Raw genomic sequence first — 21,604 nt, forward strand, 5'->3', positions numbered from 1 at the left:
TTGCCAGTTGAACTGTGTTGACAAGTGTGATTTGTGTGAGTCCCTTAAGAATGTAACAGAAGCATAGTAAAAACATAAAAGCCATGGGTTGTGTGGGTGAAGGAGTAGCCTGGAAATGGGAGGCAATGGCTATTAGTATATGTTGAAATTGTTGTCTCAAAGAAACACAAGAGTTCTTACAATACATGTGTTGAAATTATCTGCCCCTGAAAGCTGAAACTCAGAAGAACCATTCCAAAAACACCAGACAGAATAATACTTTGAAACCATCTCCTTTCTAAAATTGCTTATTACCAAATTAGAGAAATAGGCCATAAATAGCGGTTTGTAATAAGGTGGTGAACAGTCATTGTTGACACCAAGCATTTCTGGCTATCCTGCTATAATTCCAGGTACTTTTCGTACTGATTATCTGGTGTTTCTTAAATGAGCTCCCAATTGACTTCATTTGCTCCCTTCTCTGCTTCTCTGTTCTGCTTACCGTGAGTGATCAATTGTGTCCCTCTTGGGTTTTCAGATAGCAAGTTTTGTCAACAAGTCGGCCATAGATGTCTCCATCCTGCAACGGTCCTTGGCCATTCTGGAGTCCATGGTGCTCAACAGCCACGACCTCTACCAGAAGGTGGCACAGGAGATCACCATCGGCCAGCTCATTCCCCATCTCCAAGGGTGAGCGAGATCGACGCTGCCACAGGGGGAGGAAACGTTCTTCAGGCAGACAGCTCCCATGATGGTTTGGTATTGGTTTGATTAAATATATATAGGAAAAGAATCTTGATCTTGTATATAATCAAGCCATGCCACACTGACATGGCACAGTGACTTGCCCTGTGTGCGCCCCTTGCCTGTTCTTGAGACTAGTATGTCCCTAGTGCCTTGGTAGGGACTCAGTTCTGATAAATGTTGGTAGATAGTGTAGAGTTTTGCTTTTAATAAGATACAATAAAGCAATTTGTTCTCTTAAGTTCTCAATAGAGTCTTTATCCTTAATCATACAGTATTTTCTGCAGTATGAGAATTTTCATAGTTAATTAGGAGTTTTTAAAGCCAGACTTCTTTATTTGTCTCCAGGTGATTACAATAACCTTTTTCTCGTGTATTTTATAAAATACAAAATTTTAAGATGCTTGAGCTATGAAATAGCTGCCCTAGCAGCCTTGGGTTTTGGGGGAATCTCTCCTCCCCACCCTTAGATAACTAGTAAGGTTGCCTCTGATGATACGAGCCTGAGAAGGAATCCTTGTGGGATGCTACTTGATCAATGAAAGTATTTTGGATCGCAGGTGGCAAGAAGCATCCTGAGCTAGGACAGGGAGTTTATTGAAAGGATACTGGGGCGTTTTATAGAACTGAGGGATGACTTGAGTGGCTAAGCCTTGGGAAGGACAGAAACTATGGCTTCCTTGGTGTTCTCACAACAGGCCTTTTCTCTGGCGTATTGGCTGGCAGTAATGTGACTTGGCTCCCAGTAACTGCTGCCCCTGGTCTCTCAGGTCACACTGGCAGATTTTCAAGAGGAAACCTGATTGGCCTGTTTGGGTTGGGGGTGTAGAATGGGGATTCAAGGGAGTATTCAGTAGTGTTCAGTATACCAAAAATGTTGACTATGTGTTTATAATTAAACTTTATATTAAACTACCAAAGTGTATTAGATGTTTCCTTCATTTGGGGGTAGGGGATGGTGACTAGAGTGTAAAATTGTAAGTCACACAAGCTATAGACTGTGGCCTCAGGGAAAATTAGCCCTGCTCTAAAATGATGATTTTGTGTGAAATCACTCTGGAAATGGTACCAATTTCACGTGTCCCTGAATGTGACCTGTATCAACTTAAATGTCTGTATCTTTCTTCTGAATCTCAAGGGTATCATTGTGCATTTGTAGTGCACTTTGCCAAGAGGAGAGTTTCTTATTTGCCAAGTGCTGTACTAAAGGTTTTACGTGCATTACCTCATTTTATCCTAAAAGCAACTCCTTGAAATGAGTGTGTTTTTATCCAGCGTTCCAGATGAGGAAGCTGTGTAGGGACACCCTGTGAACTTGTCCAAGGCTATACAGCCAGCCAGTGGGGCACTGGGCTTAGAATTTCATCCTTCCTGAGGCTGTGTAATAAGCTCTGCCTCTTCCTAAATTATCTCTAAATGTAGCTCACTGGCCTTTGCTCTTTGTTTATGCCTTGGGTCCTTCTTATTTACTATTTGTGCTGTGCTGTGCTTAATATTTACTATTTACCATGTACCTAATTGTAGATCTTGGCTTAATTTGGAATTTCTGATTTCATTCCTGTGAAAAGCAAATTTGTAAACATAAAAACGTATCCTTCTTGTTCTTTAAAAGTTTCTAGTTGAAAATAGATTTTTAGAATATGTAATATTGCCATGGAGACAAAGCTGTTTCCTCTATAAGAAGCCCAGGAATGTGGGGACACCTAGGACTATTCCAAGATGTACTTCATGCATCAGACAGAAAATTACACACACACACTGGTCCATATTTTTAACTCTAATAGAGGAGAGGGGAAGAGAGCCAGCTGACCACCTATATTTCTGGGTGAGTGTGTTTTGTCCGGCTAGTGATAGTAATTGTCTCCTCACATGTTTCCAGCTTTTCATGGTTGAAATACACAGTGCTGACTGCGTTCTCTGGGTCCTCCTTTCTCTCTCACCTTTTTTGGGGAAATAATCATGACCCTTATCATGGTCTCACTGAGGGGTGGTCTTTTCTGATTTGATGTTGTTCTGTATCTTTACAGGACAGATCAAGAAATCCAGACCTATACCATTGCAGTGATTAATGCACTTTTCCTGAAGGCCCCTGATGAGAGGAGGCAGGTAAGTTGCATTTCTTCTGTCTTAAAGCCTGTGCCAGGGCTGACAAGCTTTGGTGCAGGGAGAGTCCTCCCTTCCAATCCCAGGAACTCCTCTGGGGTTCTCTGTTTGCCTGGCCAGACTGGGATCATTCACAGATCCAGTGGGAGCTAGTTGGAGATGAAGTGTTTCAGAGGTAAAGCCCTTTCATCATGTGAAACCCAGTATAGAAGCCCCAAAGAGCTGAAAGAAAGAGGAGACTGCTTTTGTGGTGGATGCAGAGTTAGAAACCCCTGTGGTCTTCCATCATTTCACTGTATACTCACTGGGGCCAGGGAGGGATTGTCCCCATTTTCCTGATGAGGAAAGCTAGACTCTGAGAGCTGTCACACTTTGCTGGGGGAGATGCGAGGTGGGAAGATGGGAAAGGGAACGTGTAAATTGCTGCCTTAGTTGAGAGAACCTTTCATCTGTAAGAGAGGCTCTTTGCTTAGTGATATTTCTGCTGTCCGTGTGTGGATGTGCCCAGGAGGAGTGAGCATTTCATTTCCTCTCCTCTGTGTCATCAGAAGGAGGGAACCCCTTAAATGTACCTGCTTGGAACGTACCCTCCAATACCGTCCTTTGTCAATCTTTGGTTCTTCTTCAGTGAGGGAAAGGACTATTATAAAGTGGCTGTGGAAGAAGTGGAGCTTTTGCATGTCTTAGAATTTGGCTCACATCTCAGAATCCTTTCTTTTTTTTTCCAGCAACATAACATACTTGTAACCTTGGTCACAATTGACTCCCTTTAGAAGCTAGATGGAAATATGAGATCTTCCAATATTTAGAAAGTATACTGGGGAGCTTATGATAGTTACTAATAAATCGTTTTAGAAGAATTTAGACGGTTAGCATGCTACTGAACACTGTGTCAAGAATTTTATTTTTTTTTGTTGCCAGGGATTTTAAACCTCAGTGGCTAAATATGAGGGTTTCTGGTTTGTTTTCCATTTAGGTTTGTTTGCTCATTCCTAGGAGTTACATTTGCACAATAAGCAGAGTGGTTTTCTAGTTTCCTGTGCTTTTGGTTTAGTATTGGCTGGAGCCAGGAGGTGCCTGCCCTCCCCAAGCCTATTTTCCATGCTGGATTTTTCAGGGCAGCTTTGCAGATCTTAAGTGGGATGATGGGTAGGGCTGCTCCTTTTATATTTACATCTAAATACTGGGAACATGATAATTCCCATCAGGCCTGCAAGTTGCCTGCGTATGTTCACAAACCTGACATGGGCGTCACAGAGAAGCTCGATTCTTCTGCTAGCCAGACCAGGGATGCCTGGCCAGACCAATGATAACTACTTGTAGAGTGGGGTCAAGAGCCAGGCCAGAACACTGACCTAGACTGTTGAAACTGTCTTTCCCTCTGTGGCTAGATTAGAGGAAAGGAAAGCTCACACTCACCCCAAGTGCTACGATTTCACTCAGACCTCTGCATCTCGACGTGAGTAAGATGCATACCCCTTGCATCTTTCTGTTACACTAAAATTACTGTTAATCTGATTAATTGGAATTGAATGACCATGAAGAAATAGGGAATTAGATGCCGATCTATGCTGACTCCAGGGCAATGATAACAATGAAAATATAATGGGGTACCATTATACTAGAAATGCCATTAATATTATGCTTGAATTCTGCTAATCAAATCTTTTTTAAAAATTTTTGAAAAATTAGGCTATATGAAACTGACACAGCACAGTTTGTACATATATTACTATATTAATACTAAATCACAAATGGTAGTCTAATAACATTAAATCACTTAAGTAAACAATTCAACTAAGAAAGAGTGTTTATCAACCAGCAGAAAATTCAGATTTTAGTGTTTGAAATAAAAATGACAATACTTGTCAATAGAAAATTAACTTGGACTTTATAGACTGTGTTGAATTTAAGATGAATCAGTGACTATTGTTTATCAAGAAAAACAGTATTTTGATTTTTTAATTTTTAAAATACTTTCTAGTGAGTTAAAAGAGAGTTGATCCTAAAAATTACTTCAAGTTCATAATGAAGGGAAGCTTATTTGTCATTATTTTTTGAATATCAGTGGAGTCTGATAAAGCAAAAGCTCAAGCTAATTGGTAATACCTTGCTGTATATTATATATTTGTTATTGATTTATGTTTTGAAAGATTGAAAGTTCTGAAATCTTTTGGCAAATAGGAAAACTTGCCAAAACCTGTCACTGATATTTGAGTCTGCCTTGCAAACATGTTTTATGTCATTTCATTTAATCCTCATATTTATAGAAAATTTTATTATTTCTATTTTGTAAATGAGAAAATTGAGAGTCAAAGAGGTAAGGAACTTGACTGGTTGCTGAGCTGATTAAGAGTCCATGTTAAAATCCCAACCTCATTCTTGCTCTTATCTGCAAAGCATCCCATTGAATGCTGGTCAAGGAAGCATCTCCTGCAGGATTGGCCTTGTATTTGGTAAAGAAGTTCCTGATACTTGGGAGACATCAAGCCGATTTTCTTACTCCAGTTAGATTAAAACATAACCTTAACAGTTATTTATTGGATTTACAGGAATGTCCCTTTTTGTTTGTTTTTTTAAAGCTTTTAGACATTGGATAAATTCCACTTCAGTCAAAAATTTTTATTTATTTCAACATCTCTTTCCAACTCGGGGTCAGACACATTGGTAGGACTCCATTATTTGTTTGTTTGTTTTTTCTTTCAAAATGTTAATGAATTTGGAAAGATTTTAAATACCTGTATCTTATTTCTGCTTTTACTGAAGAAGAATACCACCAAAGTCAGATCTTTTTACTTGACAGGCAAACCTGAGTGACGTTTTGTTTTGCATTCATGGAGTTGACCTGCCTGAGGGAGTACTGAGCTTAGGGTAGGGGTATAACTGCCTCCTGTGTAATGGTACCCTGTCAGCCTCTCTTGGAGGTGAGGGGTTGGGTCATGCCTGCTTCTCAGATATTGGCGAGGCTCCCTTTTCCTGCCCAAATGAAGGGAAAGGGTGCTGTTTTATGGGAGAGGGGATTGTTGTTAGGTGGGCAAATGGATCCCTTTTTTTTTACAACTAGTTGCCATTATTCATTTTATTATTTCTATGATGAAGAAATTTCTCTACAAACACGTTTTGCTAAGCATTATTAAAAAAAAAAAACAACCCTTTAGCTTTAAGATTTGGTAGAAAAATCAGAAAATACAGATTCCAAAGGAAGAAGTTTTAAAAGCACCTGTAATGCATCCCCAGGGAGGGAAACACTGCCACTACTCACTCCGTGGGACTCTCATGGTCCTACTTCCTACTTTATTTTGTGCAAAGACTTCCCCTCAGACATCATTTTTCACTAGATGTGATCTTACTGCATTCACTGTTTATTTTTAAAAATGTTTTTAAAAATAAACATAAAAATCATGTGAACATCTTTCCATGTCAATATATCTATACAGGCAGACCTCGTTTTACTACATTTTACTTTATTGTGCTTCACAGATACTAATATATATATATGTATATATGTAAATTGAATGTTTGTGACAACCCTGCATCAACCAAGTTTACTGGCACCATTATCCAACAGCATTTATTCACATGGTTTCTTTGGTAATTCTTGCAAATTTTCAAGCTGTCCATCAGCAAAAAAGATTATGAGTCAATGAAGACTTAGATGGTGTTATGATTTTTTAGCAATCTGTCCTGTGCTTAGTTGCTCGGTCATGTCGGACTCTTTGCGACCCCATGGACTGTAGCCCGCCAGGCTGTTCTGTTCATGGGAATTCTCCAGGCAAGAATAGTGGAGTGAGTTGCCTTGTCCTCTTCCAGGGGATCTTTCCTACCCCAGGGATCAAGCCTAGGTCCCCCGCATTGCATTTGGATTCTTTACCATTGTAACCACCAGCAATAAAATATTCTTAATGGTTCACTCAAACCATTCCTTAATATTGGACAAAAAATCCATGATGTGGACGAGGATTTTTCCATTTTCTCTCTGATCAAGCACTAGTTGTTTTAAGAGGGTACAAAAATGTTTTATGTACTTTGTTTTCTTAGACATAATGTATTGCATACTTAATAGACTACAGTATAGTGTAAACATAACTTTTGTATGCACTTGGAAGCCAAAATATTAGTGTGAGCTAATATTAATCAAGGTATTTGCTGTATTGTAGCAGTCGGTAACTGAACTTGCAATATCTCTGAGGTATGCCTGTATTCATATCCATATTTATATTTATCTATATATTTTTATCTTGGAGAACGAAGTGGCAGCCCACTGCAGTATTCTTGCCTGGACAATCCCATGAACAGAGGAGCCTGGCAGGCTACAGTCCATGGGGTCGCAAGAGTCAGCCACAACTTAGTGACTAAACCACAATCATATACTTTCATATCATCCTAGTGATATAAAATATTCTCTATAGATTCTCAAGTTCTCTCAAATCATTCTTTAATATTGGACCGAAAAAATCCATGATATGGACAAGGATTTTTCCGTTTTCTTTCTGATCACGCTCCAGTTCCTTTAAGAGGGTAGCAGACTGTTTTATCAAACATTCATTGCCTACTCTGTGTCAGTCATTGTGCTGTGGGCTGGGAATAGAAAAGTGAAAAGGACAGTCTGTGTGCCCTTGAGAGGACCATACTCTTCTGAAGAAGATAAATATCATTAACAGATCATTATAATAACTGCTCTAGTAGATGTTGGAAGTATATCATTCCTTCTAACTTATTTTAAAACTTTGTAAGTTGATAGACTAACATGGACTTTCTGATGGCTCAGCAGTAAAGAATCCCCCTGCAATGCGCTAGACACAGGAGACACAGGTTCGATCTCTGGCTTGGGAAGATCCCTTAGAGGAGGAAATGGCAACCCACTCCAGTGTTCTTGCCTGGAGAATCCCATGGACAGAGGAGCCTGGATGGCTATAGTCCATGGGATCGCAAAGAGCCAAACACGACTAATTGACTAAGCACATCTACGTCAGGCTAACATAGGCACAGAGGATTTGTGTGTGTGTGCCAATAAAGCAATACTTTTATTTTTATGAAAGAAAAGGAATTAAAGGAATGTTGGGCCTTTGTTTTTCATCAGGTCCAAGAAAGAAAAAAAAGATGGACTTTTTCTGTTTTGATCATGAAGAAGGCATGCTTTCTTCACCCCATGGAAGGGCAGTTCCTTCTAGATCACCATTTAACTTATTTCTGAAGGTGTCCTTGTCCTTGCCTTCTTGTTTTTAAGAGGTTGGAAGAGGATTCAGCATTGGATTTTGACTGATGCCATCTCTAGTCTTTTTAGATCACCTTAGAGTATTTGTACGCGTGTCTCTTTAATGCTGTGGATGAGCAGGGACGTTAACATTAAGCTGTGATGTCTAACAGAGTGCTCCTAATTTCCATCCCTTTTCTCTCCTACTTGCTTTCCTTTCTGTGGTGGCGATGGCCGTTAGGTTGGTGTAGACAGCAGTGTTGACATCCTTGATTGTCCTCTGACTGTAAGTCCCCGTGTTCCCTTCGTCAGCACTTAGCAGGCCCTGTGCCCTCACTCTGCTCCTGTCCAGCCCTGCCTGTGCACCCCCTTGTACTTCCTCCCTGGGTTCTGAGTTCACCTTGCTTTCTACAAGTTTATTTTGACCTTGATCAAATTCACAGTTGTGTTTTTAAATTATAACTTCGTTTCTCCTCTACTCAGTAAGAGTGGTGACACTAAAATTACCCCCTCCACCAGTAAACATCCCAGTGACTTCCTGAATATGAGCAGTATTTTTCCTTTTGGATGTTTGTACCCTGATTGCGTTCAACTGTTTAATTTTCCCTTAGTATCTATTTGACAATGTTTAGAAAGAGCACCTGTAAATCATGTCATTTATTAAAATCACCTGCAAAACCTCTATGCCAGTCAGGTAGGCCAATGCACAGTCTGCCGAACTGAGGCCCAGGAGGACTGGGTGTGGACCTAGAGCACAGCGTCTGCTCAGACGTCTGTCCTTTGCTAAAACCACTCAATTCACTTGCATAGACCATTGAGGCTTGGGGTATGTACTACTCAGTGTTTGGTTTTGCACAGATTCAGATGAAATGGCTTCTGGAAGTCTTAGATCTTTAAAGTGATGGCTCTCTAGTATTGGAATCTCCTAAGTGCGGGCATATGTTGCCTTGTAGTAACAACTCTCTGCACATATATATTCTAATAAAAGCTGATGAGCCATTTCAGTGGAGAGCCACTGCTCTCATTTGGAGTGTTTGATTTTGATTTAGTACTCACCTTGTCTTGGAAGGAAGAAATTCAAAAAAAGAAACAAAAAGAGAAAGAAAGAAGTCACAGGTGCCAAATTTCTTTCCTTTGCTTTTGGACAAAGTCAGTTGAGTAGTACTGTCCATTTGAGCCCGTTCTTTGGTAAGAAATACTGCTGATATCCAGTTTTGAAGCACACCCCAGAATAGTCATTTGGGGCCACGTGGAAATGTTTCTTTCTAACTGATGCCCTTCTATCTGCGTGTTTTCTTCCGCAGGAGATGGCGAATATTTTGGCTCAGAAGCAGTTGCGTTCCATCATCTTAACGGTGAGTACCTGTGTGCTGCGAGCACCTTGTTGGGGAGAAAGGGTCTGGTGGATTTACTGATCTCCTCTTTTGGCTTGGTTTTGTGGTTTGTTCTGTGACTTTCTTCTGTGATCAAGCAGTGGGAAGTAGAAAGGAGGTAAAAGTGTGCTTTTGGAAATGGAATAAAAAAAGCTTTCCCCCAGGGATGGCCTTGTGATTGAAGGGCAGGGGTCCCTGGAAGAGAGAAACGCCTTGTGGCAGGTTTATTGTAACTCACCAGAGCTTTAGCTTTGTAATTAAGGAAATTAGGAACTCCCTGACTTTAACAAATCCACCAGTATGAGCTAATACCGTTTTTAATGAGGAAACTAGAGAAACATATCAGACTCTGAGAGAGGTCCTGAAATTTTGGCCATCATTTTCCTGGGCCACTATGCTAGAGAAAGGCAGGAAGGTCAGGCGTGAAACCCACTCATTCACTGTGATGCAAAAAATACCTGAAACCTCAGTCTAGAAGAAGCTCTACATATTATGTTGTGAATGTTTAGAAGTAAATCAAAAAGCAAGATTTCCTGAGGCCTTATCTGCTACTTGACTTTTAACTAAAGGCTGAAAGAAACATGTGTGATTGATTCTTCTGCTTACCAAAAAAAGGGAATAAAGATTTATGCGTGTGTAATTCCAAAAAGGAGTTCTGCAAGCATACAATTACACACACACACACACATTCCAATACCATGAGCCCATTAAAAATTAAAAACCTTATGAGGACAAATAAAATAAATATTCTAGAATCCAAAGCCAATAATAATGACTACAATTTGTCATCAAGTTTGATGTTAAACTTCCTGGCTGTTAAGGATAAAGAGAAACCATATGAGTGTACTTTTCATTACTTGATAACAGGGGTACCCCAGGTCTTTGGAGGATGACATATTTCCACCCCCTGGAACTGGAATCTAAAACGGGTATTGTCAGAACATTCTAATATATTCTTTGTCCAAGAACGGTTTTGTAGAAATTGCAGAGGGATTCAAAATATGGTTATTTTTTTATACTCGCTTTCAATAAAAGTGGAAGCAACAACATTAATCATAGAGCAATGAAGGTATTTGTGTAGGGGGTGGAGAGTAGGATGATGAAGGAATAGCAACCTGGAATTAAAGTCTTAGCCTGTTGTTGATATTACCTTGGTGTGGCAGTTGGAGTTAGAATGCCCAGAGATGGAGTGGGTGAAATGACTGTAGCTACCATGTCTCAAAGATCAGTTTACTTCGGCTTGACTTTTTAAATGAGACCTTGATGATTGGAAGTTTAAGATTGGTTGGTATTCTCTGGCAAGAACTTGGAGTGCAGATACTGTTGAGTTGCTAATAAAATAAATAACCATATGCTCTAGTGCCCATGCACTTTGGATATTAAACATATACCAAGAATTAACATTCTGTTGGGAAGATTGGAGGATATGAGGTTTGATTTTTTCCCCATCCCATTGCTTGTCTTCCCACCCTCCAACCCACCTAATTTTGGTTCAGCAACTTCCTTCTATGTCTTGTTCTTCACCCCAACTCTCCTTTAATTGGCTGTTTCATCATGGTGCTCAGAGCCAGGCTGTGGAGTCCAGGTGCATGCCAGGTTCAGGGCACCCAGAGAAAATTCCTTGAGACAGCAAGACATGGTTGGGCCTAGCAATTCAAAATAACTCATTCGAGTGGGTGTTTCACCACTTTGACTGGTTGGTTGGCGTTTTACAAAGTATTTATTTATTTGCCTGTACTGGGTCTTAGTTGAAGCAGGCAGGATCTACTTCCCTGACTAGGGATCGAACCTGGCCCTCCTGCACTGGCAGCACAGAGTCTTAGCCACTGAACCACCAGGAAAATCTCTGGTTGACTGGCATGTTTAAGGCACAACTGTGGTTTCTGCCAAAGCAGAAGCATATTAGGTCCAAGTCTTGAATTCCATTTCACACCCAGCCCTTGAGGGGACAAAGGCCCACATATTATAATCTCCTGCCACTTCTATTATATTTATTCCATTTTGGTTCTGTTTCTAAAGGGAAGGGTCATTTTCTAAAAAAGAAATTCACTCATTGCATTGTGGGGGTAGTGGTCGCTATATAGTGTCCACAGCGAATTAATGACAGACCTGATAGTGACTTTGCCTTTGTGTGATGCTTCTAAAGCTTTCCCTGTTTAGATGTGGGATCACTTCTCAGAGACAGTTGTAGGGTAAGAGGATAGCAGAACTGCTTACAGTACATGTGTACCATTTATTTTTCTGGCAAGGCAAGCAGGCAAGGAGTGCTTCTGTTGTAGAAATCCACAGCTCTCCTCAAGATGCTCTCATTTTAGGCATACCTTCTCTTGTATGGCGGTAATAGCCACCAAATTTCCATTCCTGCTGCACCTCCACTCTTCCCTGAATACAGTAGGTCTTTCCCCAGTTCTGGCCTAGAGATCAGGAACCTTATTGGGTCCCAAAATGTAAAGGAAAACTCCAGGGTCATCTGTGCACTCATCTTTCTCCTGAAAGTGGTTCCACCCACCTCCATGCCCCGTGCTTCCAAATGAGATCTTCTTTTGAGGTTCTACCTGGCATCATGATGGGGGTGGGGTGGGTAAATTAGGTTATTTGGTGTTACTTTCTTCCTTTGTTTAAAAAAGTTTCACTCATGAACCATCTCCCTAGCATGTCATCCGAGCTCAGCGGGCCATCAACAATGAAATGGCACACCAGCTGTACGTGCTGCAGGTGCTGACCTTTAACCTTTTGGAAGATAGGATGATGACCAAGATGGACCCACAGGACCAGGTGAGTGCTCATTAGACAACAGTCAAAGCATATGAGGGAAAGAACATCCTTAAAAGTCTTTTCTTGAGCTTCTTAGAAACCAGGAGGCTTTTGATGATGATAATATTATTATCATCTCAGAACTTAGGGAAATGGATTTTAAATTTTGGTGAATCTAGGATCAGAGAGGGCTTCTCTGACAGCTCAGTGGGTAAAAACTCCTCTTGCAATGCAGGACACACAGGAGACAGGGGTTCAATCCCTGGGTCAGAAAGATCTCCTGGAGTGGGAAATGGCAACCCACTCCAGTATTCTTGCCTGGAAAATTCCATGGGCAGAGGAGCCAGGCAGGCTACAGTCCAAAGGGTCACAAATAGTCGGACATAACTAAGTGACTAAGCATGCATAGAATCATAGAATAAAATAAATGAATTATTTTGTTATGTATCGAACACATGTATACTCTTTCCTTATTGGATAAGAAAGCCTGACGTTGCATGACTGCAAACACTGACACTTGGCTCCAGTACCTTCAATGGTGATAGCTTTGGAGTCAAGTCCCAGGACACAGAGCCACTTGGTAGCTCTGTGTGATATGGCTTCTACAGGCTGAGTGAGTATTTCCATTCTCCAGTGGTCAGAGCCATGGGTGGAGGTCCCAGGTTGCATCTGATTTCTGGGCTTCCATTTCTGTCAGTTGGCTCTCTGTGATAGATCTCTCTAGGTCTCTGGCTATTGTGCTTGAGAGGTTAAGTCTTGATCCAAAAGACTCTGGGGGAACTTTCCTGTGTGAAGACAGAGTGAGAGGAAGCAGCTGGGAGTGCTGCTGTAGCATATTTGCAGCTTAAACAGCGCTGCAGCTTTGGAAAGGAAAACACTCGTTATTGGCACGTGAGGGTCTGATCTCTGGCAGATGTGGACGCACATGTGAAGTGTGTAACCGCCGCAGCACTTCGTTCGTGGCGTGAGGCCACGCGATTAAGAATGATCCAGAGGCTTCCAGCGGCCGTCTAATGTGCCCCACACTTCTGGCAAGGCCAAGTGCAATCATCACAGAGAGATGAAACTGTCTTATGACTTCTAATTTGAAAGGCAATGCATCCAGAGGTGGAACAGCCCTCCCTTCTTGGAAACCTCCTCCTTTTCATGTAAAAGATACATGCCTTTTTCTTATTATAGTTAAACATGCATCACAGAACCTTTACCGTTTTAACCATTTTTCAGATTTGTCTCTATGAAGTCACTTCTCAGTGGAGTTAGGGATCCCTTACCACTTACCTATTGTTCTTAAACCTTATGTGCCTCTCACTTTATTTCTGACAGTATAGGACTTCAAGATTCTCTAACTTGGCTTTTTCCAGTCACAAGCCTTTCATCATATTTGGGGCCCTCATTGAGAATGTCACAGGGCAGTTGATACCAGAGCTCCAAGGGGCTTGGCCATGAGGATAATTGTGGAATAAAGCCGGGGCTGACCATCAGGGGGAGTGGCAGGAGGGGGCAAAAAGTTCACAGAGCTGTAACTTAGAACACTGGTTGCCTTCTGTTTTCCTTTTGCCTGTACCCAGTGATTCATTTAGACCCTGGGGAATGAGGGAGTAGATGAAACGTCACAGAATGAAGGCAGCTGTCTCTCCCTTTTTTCCCTTCCTAACCCCTTCAGGCTCAGCGAGACATCATATTTGAACTTCGAAGAATTGCTTTTGATGCAGAGTCTGAACCAAATAACAGCAGTGGCAGCATGGAGAAGCGCAAGTCCATGTACACCCGGGATTATAAAAAACTTGGCTTCATAGTAAGTAAGCCATCTCAAGTAAACTCTCCTTCCAGCACCCGGGGGCCTGACCTCAGCCACATAAGCGATGTCTCCTCTGAGCGTGTGGTCCTCCTGTGCCTTACAGAATAGTTTCCACATTTTCCAGATGTTTAGCTGCTTTAAACAGGATCATATGAAAATCTCTTCTGGCTGCAACGGAATGGAATAACTTGTACAAGTGTGACTAATACTGAGTTTGTTTATTCAGTTCTGATTAAGTGTAACCAAGAGTAGTTAGCCCGGAAAGCATCTAGACTTCGTTAGATCTACTTCACAGGAGGCTGAAGATTCTGTTTAAATGAAATGGGTGGTGGCAACTGTGGGAAGAACCTTATTTGGGGCTGGTGACTGGGTTATTCACATATGTCGATTCCAGATCAAAATCAGATCAAGCGTCTCCTGAAATTTAATCATGGGGTGACATGCAGTTTATATTGTCCTAAAAGTTTTGTCTTGCTACGGATGCTAATTAGTTACCACCTAGATTTTCTTTTTACTTAGTTTGCAGATCAGAACACAGCCTTGTCCCGAATATAATCTGTTGTTTTTGTTTCTGCTTCCGGTCCATTTTTACTTTCATCATTATCACATTTCTATATGACCTTTGACTTATTAACCTCAAATTCTGCAGGTGTGAATTTGGGTTTCTTTCTACCTCCTTCATAACTAACATATATCAGACTTTTGTCTTCAGTAATTAGAAATCATCGGGCATTATTCTATAACTGCAAATACTCTTTCCTTGAATATACATACACACACACTAATATTAATATTCATTTGTACACATTGGTATTTATGCTTTATTGTTATTTGGAAAACCTTATCTTTTGTGGGAATTCTTTGAAAATGTTTCCACATCAATTATATGCATTGTTTTCATTACTAAAGAGTTTTTATTATATGAGTGTACTACAGTTTATTTAGCCAAGCTCTTTTACTGAGTATTTTAGTGTTTTAAAATTACAGATAAGTCTGCAATTAACATCTTTGCCTCTCAGTATTGATGTACATCCTTGATCATGTCATTAGGATAAATCCATGGAATTAGCATTTCTATGATATATGTAAAAGCTTTTGATATCATCAAATTGCTTTCCATAAACACTGGGTAATTTCCACTTTAACCATTGGTGCATCAGAGTAACTTTTTTATAAACCTCTCCAATAATATTTATAAAACTAGAAATAAAACAATAATTTGATGTTATTCCTTTTTTACTGGTACTCTTAACATGTTTTTTCTAATAAGAACACTTCTGAAGCATTGTATTCAGCTTTGCAACTTGCTTTACAGAGCTTCAGTTTTATGCTGTCATATCTCAAATTTTGACTTTGACATTCATTCCATTTGATCTTTTAGCTGAATCTGTTTTTCTAAATTTTAGCAAAAAACTCCAAGACTGATGGAGAGGTGAGAGTCCCTGTGCTTGGTGTGTGTCGATGATCAAGGTTCCAAGGTGGCCCCGGTCCTGCTCTCACCCGCCTGTGTGTTGGCAGACTCTGTTTCTAGGGAGTTAGCTGTGGAATTGTGGATGCAGCTCACATTCCACCTCCCCGACAGTTCCTTCCAGGTTTTACTTTAACGTGTTGAGTGAGGAAAGTGAAAGTGAAAGTTAGTCGCCCAGTCGTGTCTGACTCTTTGTGACCCCTTGGACTGGAGCCTGCCAGGCTCTAATGTCCATGGAATTCTCCAGGCAAGAGTACTTGAGTGGGTTACATTTCCTTCTCCAGGGGATCTTCCTGACCCAGGAATTGAACCTGGGTGTCCTGCATTACAGGCAGATTCTTTACCTTTTGAACCAACAAGGAAGCCCCATGTTGAGCCAGGAGTCATATGCAAATCACCTGGGAAGTTGTGCAAAATCATCCAATCTCTTATTTTTAGGTCATATCAGAATGGCCAGGGATGTGTACATTTCGAACTGCTTCCCCTTGATCCTGATATTCTATCCTGGAGGAGAGCCTGGTAGTAGGGTGCACCCGAGTTACTGCCACTTCATGTTCCTCCTTTTGATACTACATGGGTTTCTAGTGCATTTGAACAATGTGGAAAATGCGAAGTGAGCTCTTTACACATACTGATCCCTGGACACAATGTGTCTCTGACCCAGGTCCTAGTGGTTTTTGTCGGGGGGCAGTTGGGTCCCAGATGTCCTGGGCATGTGTATGAGGGACGGAGGAGAAAGGAAAGTTGAGGAAAGACCACTCGGTAGGACTTGGATTATCCCAGCTTTTTGTGTTACTGCAGGTCTCTAGGAAGGATAGACAATGAGGGTGGGAGGTATGAGACACCTCCTTTTTTATTTCCATGCTCTGGTCCTGTGTGAAATCTCCAGGGTATCCCACAAGCCAAACTCTGAGTGATTTTTCTCGATGGAGCGCCATCTGTCATAACACGATTGATAATTCCTTCCACAGTTGGCTTCTGGGGTCTGTCTGTCTTTGGTTTCAATGTCTGCTGAGTGATTTTTGCTTTGTGAGTACTTTATGAAGAATGTTGCGTTTTTAAAGTAAAAGTTAATTTGATGTGGTTTTAAGGCCTTCAGCATTTATGTGGCCTCCACTCCAAGGATTTGAAAAGTCATTTAAAAAAAAAGCAAAGATCTTGAACAGAGACTAACCAAAAGGGAGTGTTGATTTCCTTCATTTTTCCCTGGTACTTTCTTTGAGCTTTCAATTTTAGTCCTTCCTCTGAAACTTCTTCCAGGCCACCATCTTGCATCAGGTAATGGAGAAACTGAAAAGACTAGTTAGTCATGATTTCTAATGCTAGAAATGATACAACCACTTTCACAAGCAGAAATTTTCTCTTTTGACTGCTTGTCATCAGAAATAGACAGGCCTCATTAATGGAAAGACAGGCTGCTGGTGCCACCTAGAGGCCCTTGTGCAAAACACAGAAAGCTGGTTGAGGACATCAAGTGTCTGGCCCGGAAAGCTCTGGATGCTGGAAACTGTCCTGGTAAAGGATTCTCTCTGTGCTTCCAAAGGAGGAGTAATCTTGTCTGTAAACTCCTTACCGACCTCCTCCACAATCTGAGATTTGGGTAACCTTTGGATCTCTTTGAAGAAAAGTTCAAGTCATATAAGATTGTTATTCCTCTTTTTTACATCTCCTGAGTAGGCATTGCCCAGGAAATGTTAAGTGACAAATTTTTGGAGTTGAGTGAGTCTAGATTTTAATTCCATCCTTCCCACTTAAAAAGCCACTTATTACTAATGAGCCATTTATTAATAACTGGCCAGTGGGGCAGTTATTTGGGCTTCCCTGGTGGCTCAGTAGTAAAGAATCCACCTACAACGCAGGAGATGCAGGAGGGATGGTTTTAATCCCTGGGTTGGGAACATTCCCTGGAGAAGGACATGGCAACCCAATACAGTATTCTTGCTGGGAAAATCCCATGGAGAGAGGAGCCTGGTAGGCTATAGTCCATAGGATCATGAAGAGTTGGACACAACTGAAGCGACTTAGCATGCAAGCACAGGACAGTTATTTAACTTATTTGGGTGTCAGTTTCCTCAGATGAAACTGGGCGGGTGCTCTTCTATTTCACAGCTGCTGGAGGGCCCTGCAAGACCATCTCTTAGCAACTGGCCTTGTGCCTGGCATGACAGAGGCACCCAGCAAATGGCACCTCCCTCCCTCACTTTTCGGAGAGCACATATCAAGGAAATCATAGGCAGCTTTTTAAGTTTTCCGAAGTGGAGGGGCCGTTGCTCCAACAAGGCAAGAAGAACAGTTTGTTACCGGATAATAAAGCACGACGCTTTTGAGAAGGCAGATGGGCCTCACATTTCTTCTCAGCGCAGCATCCCAACAGAGCAGATTTTTCTGTGAAATCATTCTAAAGTCCCAATCTCAAGTGGCTAAATGGCTTGTATGGTTAGTCATAACACAGAAAAGCACTTGCTCTTAACACAAAGCTGCTTATTCTTCCAAGATCTTTTAGTTAATGGTTTCTGAGTTGCAAAATGGACATGCTTATAGATTCCCTGGTAAGAAGAGGGAGTCAAGGATGTCTGGGTTAATACTAATCTCATTGGAACTTCTAAGGAGGGGCCAACATGACAGAAGGCAGATTCACATTTTTAGAATGATTTTATTTTGAAAACACAGGAAATACCTTTATACAGACCATCCTCTATTGACTATAAAGACCAGGAACTGTGCAGAATGCTTTGCATACTCTGAGAAGAGTTGAGTTCCTGGCCAAAGACCCTTTAGAACGTGACTGTCTTGATGTCAAATTGATAGCTTCTCTATTTGTCGATTTTACCTTTGTCCAGTCTAAAAGGAGGTATCTGTAGTTCTTTTTTCTTGAGCACTCTTGGACTAAGGCAGATGTCAAAAAATGGAAAAGAGTGGGTTTTTTCCTTAGTTGCCTTTTTTCTTGAGCTTGACTGGGGATAAAATAAGCTCATTTTTAAAAAGAATGAGCATAATGTGCTTTTAATATGAAGTGTTTTGATAAGCATTTACCTTAACGTTTTCACATAGTCTTAGCAGAAAAAAAATGGCTAACATGTGATGGTGAAACAAGGTAGTGGGAAAAATATTATTTCAGAATTAAGACTCTTTTTAAATGTAGGTTTTATTGTATTCAGGTATAATAAGGCCAGCCCTGCCCCTGGAGATGGTTGTTGTTGGACAGGCAGGTTGTTATTCATAGATCCCAAGAGGGGGGAGCATGTGACCTCACAGGAACATAAGGGGGCACTCGGGTCGGTCAGGAGACAGAGGGAGCAAGGGGAAAACACAGGCAATAGCCTTTGTTGTGGTTTCCACGGGAAAGCCAAGGCACAGCGGGTAAGCAGACTCAGAACTGGCTGGTTTGAATAATCTCCCTGAGTTCTGGAGCCTGCGTGCTACCCTGCGTTGTCCGGTGCTTGGCCCTGTGTACATTAGGGCAGGTGGATGGTGGCCCCGAGTGCAAACACCTGATAAAGGAGGTTGTTGGGGAATGAGGGCAGCCTTCTTATCTCTATAAAGTAGGTCACTCTGCAAAGGGGAGCCTCTCCAATGTCAGCAAGGACCCAAGATTCCAAAGCATCAGAAAATATAAGAAAATGAAAAAACAAATGATGAATACAGATTTACATTCAAATTTTTAAAGGATTTTTTTACCTTCTTGGGTGATAGAAGATACTTATGCACAAGTATAATTATCCATATTATATATGCAGTGCTTGGTGTCATTTTAATATATTTTTTCTCAAATACAGATGGCAGGATATGAAATGAGACGCATATTTATATAGCTCTTCCTCCATCTCCATCTCTGTTCCCATACCACAGAAGACAGCATCTTAGTCTAAATGCTGCTGGAAATCAACAGCTACTAGGAGAGTGTGACATTGGGATTACGCTTGTCCAGGGCTGTCTTTGACTCTGCCACTCACAGGCTGAGTGATTCCGGCAAGGTACTTGACATTGTCATGTCTCAATTTTCTTGTCTTTAAAGTGGGGCGTGTTAGTTGTTTCTGTCTATAGGTTTGTTGTGTGGATTAAATGAGTAAACACTTATAAATCATATAGAATGATACCCGGACATAGCAATTTGGACAATGTTACAGCTACTATTAATATTATTATTGGAATGTTGCCCAGTGTCCCATGACACTGTGAGAGACATTGACGGGGGAATGTGGAAGCTGTAAGTTGCTCCTGGGAAGATAATGAGAAAATGCATGGTTCAAAATAACAGTTAAAGATGAGGGGATACTGTGTGCTTGGGAAGCTGCAAGAAATTTGTCATGGCCAATGTTCATGTTGTCCTGGGGACAGAGAAGTAGAGTTGGCATTGCAAGCAAGAGACCAATTATAGAGAATTTTAAATTCAGAGGGGTTAAAATAGACAGTAAATCTTCATGGCTTCCATACCTGAATATTTACCCATTCACTAAAATTTATTTGTAACCTTGAAATCAGTCATCGTGGGCTTTCACAGTCATTTGCAGACAAGCACATAATGGCAAAAATATTGAGTTACTGGGCAGTCTCATGAGATCAGCAAGGTATCTGCCTTCTTGTTTCAACTCTTATTTTAAACTAGTATCCCTTTTGCAATCCAGCCAAGGACACATTTTCTGAAATGTTGTGCTTTCTCTTGGTGATTTTGCCATTTAAAATGGCCCCCAAATATCGTGCTAAAGTGCTGTCTAGTCTTCCTAAGTGTAGAAGGCTGTGAGGTATGTGCCTTATGGAGAAAACCTGTGTATTCGATAAACTTACTTCAGGCATGAGTGACACTGCTGTTGCTGTGAGTTGTGTTAATGGATCAACAATATGTTACATAGTGAATTTTTAAACAAAAATGCACATAAAACAAGGTTATATATTGATTGATTGACAAAAGTTTGTGACCAGGGGCTCAAAGGAACCTAAACCTGTACTGTCCTTAGGAACAATGGCTCAGTGTCCGTGATGATTTCATAGACCATAGGTACAGGAAATAAACAGAACAATGTACTGTAAGGCCCTGGAGAGCTTTCAGACTGGGGTGAGCCATGGAGGGGAGAAGCTCAGGTGGTCCTAGGCTCAGTTCTGTGCTCACCACATGTCCTGTACATGTTAAGTTGGGAAGAGATGGCCCATCCTTTAAGAGCTCATAGGTATGTGAGACGTCAACAGATGTCTGCAAATCACAGCACCACTCAGGACAGTCGGGGCGAGCGTGAATACTATAACCTACTGTGACTTGAGTCATTTATTTCAAGAAGCTGCCTTGAAACTGTTGCTGCTGCTAAGTCACTTCAGTTGTGTCTGACTCTGTGTGACCCCATAGACGGAAGCCCACCAGGCTCCCCTGTCCCTGGGATTCTCCAGGCAAGAACACTGGAGTGGGTTGCTATTTCCTTCTCATCCCTGTAATTAGGTGAATTTTCATCCTATAATCAAGTTTCATTCCAAACTCATTCTGCATAGATGAGAATGCAGCCTCAGGTGGGTCTGGCTTATATTTCAGCATCACTCCTAACAGGACTTTCTTAAAGGTTTTGTCACTAAGAATGTGATTCAGTCCCTTGGACTACAAGGACAGCATTAGCAAGAATCTATACAAGGAGAAGGAAATGACAACCCACTCCAGTGTTCTTGCCTGGAGAATCCCAGGGACGGGGGAGCCTGGTGGGCTGCCGTCTATGGGGTCACACAGAGTCGGACACGACTGAAGTGACTTAGCAGCAGCAGCAGACTATATGCAAAGTACATTTTAACATTTACCTAATTTTTGCTGTCCTCAACCCCCTTCCTTAAGCATTTCTGGAACCACAAGTTAAAGCAGATTTTAATAAAGAAAATCACTTTTTCCCATAGGGATGATTTAATAATTGGAATAGTATTCCTTACCAAGAACCCTAATTTCAAATAGTTAAAGATGTGACCCATGAAAAATAAGTCATAAAAAAAAGGGACAACTAATTAGGCTGGGGTGCTTTGCACGGAAGCTCTGGCAAGTCCTAGTCAGGCCACCCAGCCCCAGCCTACCCCTTCCACCCGAGGGAGGGAACTTTTACAGACTCTAAGGAATAACTGAGCTCCCTGAATGTTTAGGTTCAGTCTGGATGAAATCACAGGCAGTTACCACATGCACCTATTGCCCAGAACCACATCTTCTATTTTCTGCCTCATGGACACTG

The 21,604-nt window shown here is 41.3% G+C and overlaps 1 protein-coding gene across 3 annotated transcripts in view; it reads left to right on the forward strand.

Annotated features, from left to right (window-relative positions):
* Positions 1 to 21,604, forward strand: part of ELMO1 (engulfment and cell motility 1) — a 592,587-nt gene that overhangs the window by 212,684 nt on the left and 358,299 nt on the right. For all 3 annotated transcript variants that reach the window (XM_055420868.2, XM_055420867.2, XM_055420869.2), the window contains exons 9-13: positions 518 to 669; positions 2,751 to 2,829; positions 9,325 to 9,375; positions 12,046 to 12,168; positions 13,811 to 13,942. In XM_055420868.2, the coding sequence (XP_055276843.1) occupies positions 518 to 669; positions 2,751 to 2,829; positions 9,325 to 9,375; positions 12,046 to 12,168; positions 13,811 to 13,942 (537 nt within the window). The remainder of the gene's footprint in view (positions 1 to 517; positions 670 to 2,750; positions 2,830 to 9,324; positions 9,376 to 12,045; positions 12,169 to 13,810; positions 13,943 to 21,604) is intronic.

The sequence above is a fragment of the Moschus berezovskii genome, chromosome 3 (assembly GCF_049115385.1).
Source record: "Moschus berezovskii isolate FMDL1 chromosome 3, NW_MosBer_1.0, whole genome shotgun sequence".
Lineage (NCBI taxonomy): Eukaryota > Metazoa > Chordata > Mammalia > Artiodactyla > Moschidae > Moschus > Moschus berezovskii.